Genomic DNA, 3,859 nt, shown 5'->3' with positions numbered 1-3,859 from the left:
TGATAATTCCTTTGGCGAAAAATTAATTTGAAAACGTCTACATCAACAACTCCATCGCCATGTTGATAATGAATGTAAAAGAAACTTTTGTTGAAAGAATTTTTCCCCGAATGTTTGATGTTCTTTCGATTTTAAAAACAATTAGACCGCTAAAATGTTGCTGGTGATGAATTAAGTTCATATGAAAAATTAGAGAAAATCTTGTAGAACTTGAATGCAAATGAGCAAATATTCATTGAGTATAGAATAAATTCCGGGGAAAATGTTTCCCTTCGTTCCCGCTTAACAATTAGTATAGCTTCTTGAAAGGCCCAAGCTGATGTCGAGTAAAATCAATAAGGCCAATTTTGGAATTGACTTCTGAATATCTCGAAAAGTATACGAAATTATGCAATGAACTTTGGTAGTTACGAAGAATTTTGCTATACGAATAGATATGAATAAAAAGTAAAATTGTAAAGCATTTGATTTAAAGGAATTTTAATGGCGAAAGTAGGTACCATATGAAAAGAGTTACATACTTTTTTTTCTTTTTTAACACCTAAATTTTTTTCTAAGCGATCTGAAGGCCTGTGCATTACACCTCAGCAGCCTCTTACATATCATAGACATTAATATTAGTCCACGCACAGGAAGTTCAAGTATTTCTACACTGCGATAGGTTAGAGAAAGTTCGACCTTATCATTTGAAAAGCATGCATTTAAAAATTGGGAAAAAATATTTCTTTCGCTCAAATTTCTTGTTCGCCATACGAAATCACCAGTGTACTCACATTTCTGATATTTCGAGGCTGTAATGCAAATTGAATAATAGAAATTTCTAATTCTTAATTATTATCTACCAAACAAATATTTTTAAGAAAACATTTCAAAGTTATCTTAAATGGAACAACAAATAAAGGAATACTTAATAGTTTCCTCGCTTTGTACTAAAGATATCATTTTCTTTTTTCCAGAGTTCTTCAGCCAATCAGCGATTTTCTCGGAATGTTGCTAGAAGAAGCCGCGTTACAGCGCCATCTAGACAGGAAGCAGGCTTTGTCAGCAGAAACATAAGTCCATTTACTCGACGATCCCGCACAGCACCACGAGCCCGTGCAACGCCGACTAGAAGACAAGAAAATACTAGAAGACAAGAAAATGGATTCTCTGATATTCTTAGGAGAAGGCAAATTGCCTTTTCACGTAATAGAAACATGGCCCAATCTAATCCAAGAACATCAAATACTGTAAGTAATAGAAATCGGAATGTAAGGGTAAGACCAAATCGAAACAGGAGCAGATTTTCAAATATGCGTTTAAGACATGTTATTAATTCTGGATCTAGAAATATTCCTCAAAGGCATTCATCAGTAAGCAGACCACACAGACTATCAATTCAACCTAGCAACACAGCAAATAACAGACTTGTGTCTGTCCCGAAATCGTTATTGACAGAACTCTTAGAAAATGCAAGGCTTTTAAATAGAAAATTAAATTCCAACCAAGTGAACACAGTGCCCCAAACAGTAACACAGCCCCCTATAAGATTGTCTATATCCCCAAACAATATGGTTAACAGTTTGACTAGTAATCTCGGAAGTCAGTTACAAAATCTTCTTCAATGGAATCAGATTCAAAACGTTCTGGATTCTTCAATTCAGCAGAGGGTTCCTAGCATACCGTCAAGTCTATCTTTCCAACCAAACATAGGAGAGACGCTGACAAATGATCAAACTTTAATGATACTACCTACTATGACGCCGCAAATTATCATCGCTCCTCCAACAGAACCCACCATACCAGAATACAAGCCCACGCAGTTCGACCTCGCTTTGCAGGCACATATTTTGGATGAAATTGGATTCGAAAATCTCGTCACTGAACCACCAGATGCCTCTGAGGTTCGCCATTCACATCCTCAAAAGAAACCTAAAAAGACAAAGATAGTTATCAAGACTAACACCAAAAGTAAACAAACAAATCAGAATAATAACAAAGTGTCGATAAACCAGCAAGGACTTAACAGCTTACAAGAGATTGCTGCCGTGACGTCAACGACGCTTAAGCCAATCAAAATTGTATTCAGCGGTCTGCAGAGTTCGCTTGTTCCTGATGTTATGACCACACCTTCACCAGCAGGACCTATTAGTGTTAATAACAATCAAAAACTCATCATCACACCGTCTGGGAACTATACAATTCAACATCTTCCAGTTGGCAATAATGGATTCCAAATAGCATGATGACGCTGTTGTTGAATTGCAAATTGCAACAGTTGTTATGTGTATATAGCAATGACAAAAATCTTAACAATGGAGACAGAATATTAAAAATCCTGTAATGAAGGAATATCGAGAATGTCTCAAATACTGTACATTTACCGTGCCCTGGGTGTGAAAAAAAGATGGAATCTCATATTAGTCAACTTTATTACATCAAGAAAATTGGAGTGATAATAACCAGACAGTAATACACAGAGATACGATTAAATAATGACCTTTCAGAGGAACATGCAAGGAGGCTGATGACATTTTCTCATACTGAGAATATATGAAATATATCGTCTCGAACCGAGAAGAAATGGAACGCTTATAAAAGATGTTTTAAGATTGTTTATTTAATCATCATCATCATTGTGTGGAGTATAATAATTGCATTGTACTCTACAACAGACTGTACAAAAACAATTTACAGGAAGTTTTGTCGGACTGACCCGGATTTACGATTTTTTTGCTAGTATTTCTTATTCTTTTCGTTTTGATTATAAAAGGATAAACAAATAGATTTGTGTAAAACGTTCAATGAAATACAATAAAGTTGCTACATAGACCAAATTAAATGAAATGATGATGTTAACAAACTAATTTATCAGATTGTAATTCATTACTGTTGTTAATACTTTAAACGAGGTCAGCAACTTAAAAGTATAATCTTTTGAAATGGAACATTCAATCATATCCCTTATTATCAGTATATAATAGATATATTTATTTCAAGATAGCTAGAACAATGTTAGAAGTAAGAAATCAAGCGCGCCAGAGACGGCAACAGCAATACTAATATTTTAATTCAAAATATGTCAAAATAATTTGTATAATTACATGGTGATATCTTAAATTTTGCATTAGAAAAGTTTTAATTTTATTTAAGAAATAATAAGATCCTGCAAAGAGCAATGAATTTGAATTTTTATACCACCTTACTTGCTTTCACAAACAAAACGACTACGTAGGATTACAAAGTTTTAGCCAGGTCCACGTCAAATGACCTGCCACAATATTTTTAAAAAAAATATTTTTAATTTTTTTTTTTGGAAGAACATGTGAATGAATGAACAGTCATTTTTTTATTCATAAAAATACATTTGTAATAAAGACTCAAAGAAAAAATATATATTGTTTTAAAATCTATAAAAAGAAATGTCACTTTAAATCAGTTGAAGTTTAGTGAAAAAAGTCTGTGATTTTAATTTTTCATTTCACTGATATTAACAAGACTATATTTTTTATTTTCATATTTTCGTATCAAATATCCGTAAGAAAAAATATTCTGTAAAACTATGTGCCTTCAATTTCGTAACTATAACAATGTTTACACGAAAGTTAATTTATTTGTAAAAAGGTCAATAAATACAAATATTAACTTTTATTATCATTTATGTTATTTCTAATGGACAAATAAAATAAATTAGGACGTCTATGAATAAAATGAACATTGCTCGGTTACTACTCTCTACTATCTGTCTTGAGTTGATTGTTCATTAAAAATAAATCTTAAAAACTGACAAAATAAAGCAGTCATTAATATTGAATTTGCACACTGAGTGTGAGAAGGGATAATGAAGAGATGTCTTTCCTTCAGATTTTGACCGATCGAA

At 32.6% G+C, this 3,859-nt stretch overlaps 1 protein-coding gene across 1 annotated transcript; it reads left to right on the top strand.

Annotated features, from left to right (window-relative positions):
* Positions 1 to 483: 483 nt before the first annotated feature.
* On the top strand, positions 484 to 2,225 carry LOC134274618 (uncharacterized). Its single transcript, XM_062756896.1, has 3 exons — positions 484 to 492; positions 957 to 1,168; positions 1,328 to 2,225. The coding sequence occupies exons 1-3, from the start codon at positions 484 to 486 to the stop codon at positions 2,223 to 2,225; spliced, it is 1,119 nt and encodes a 372-aa protein (XP_062612880.1).
* The last annotated feature ends 1,634 nt before the right edge of the window (positions 2,226 to 3,859 follow it).

The sequence above is a fragment of the Saccostrea cucullata genome, unplaced genomic scaffold (genome assembly GCF_032062105.1).
Source record: "Saccostrea cucullata isolate Sc308-1 unplaced genomic scaffold, CSIRO_AGI_Scuc_v1 ctg132, whole genome shotgun sequence".
NCBI classification, from domain to species: domain Eukaryota; kingdom Metazoa; phylum Mollusca; class Bivalvia; order Ostreida; family Ostreidae; genus Saccostrea; species Saccostrea cuccullata.
This window is presented reverse-complemented; position numbering and strand designations above follow the sequence as displayed.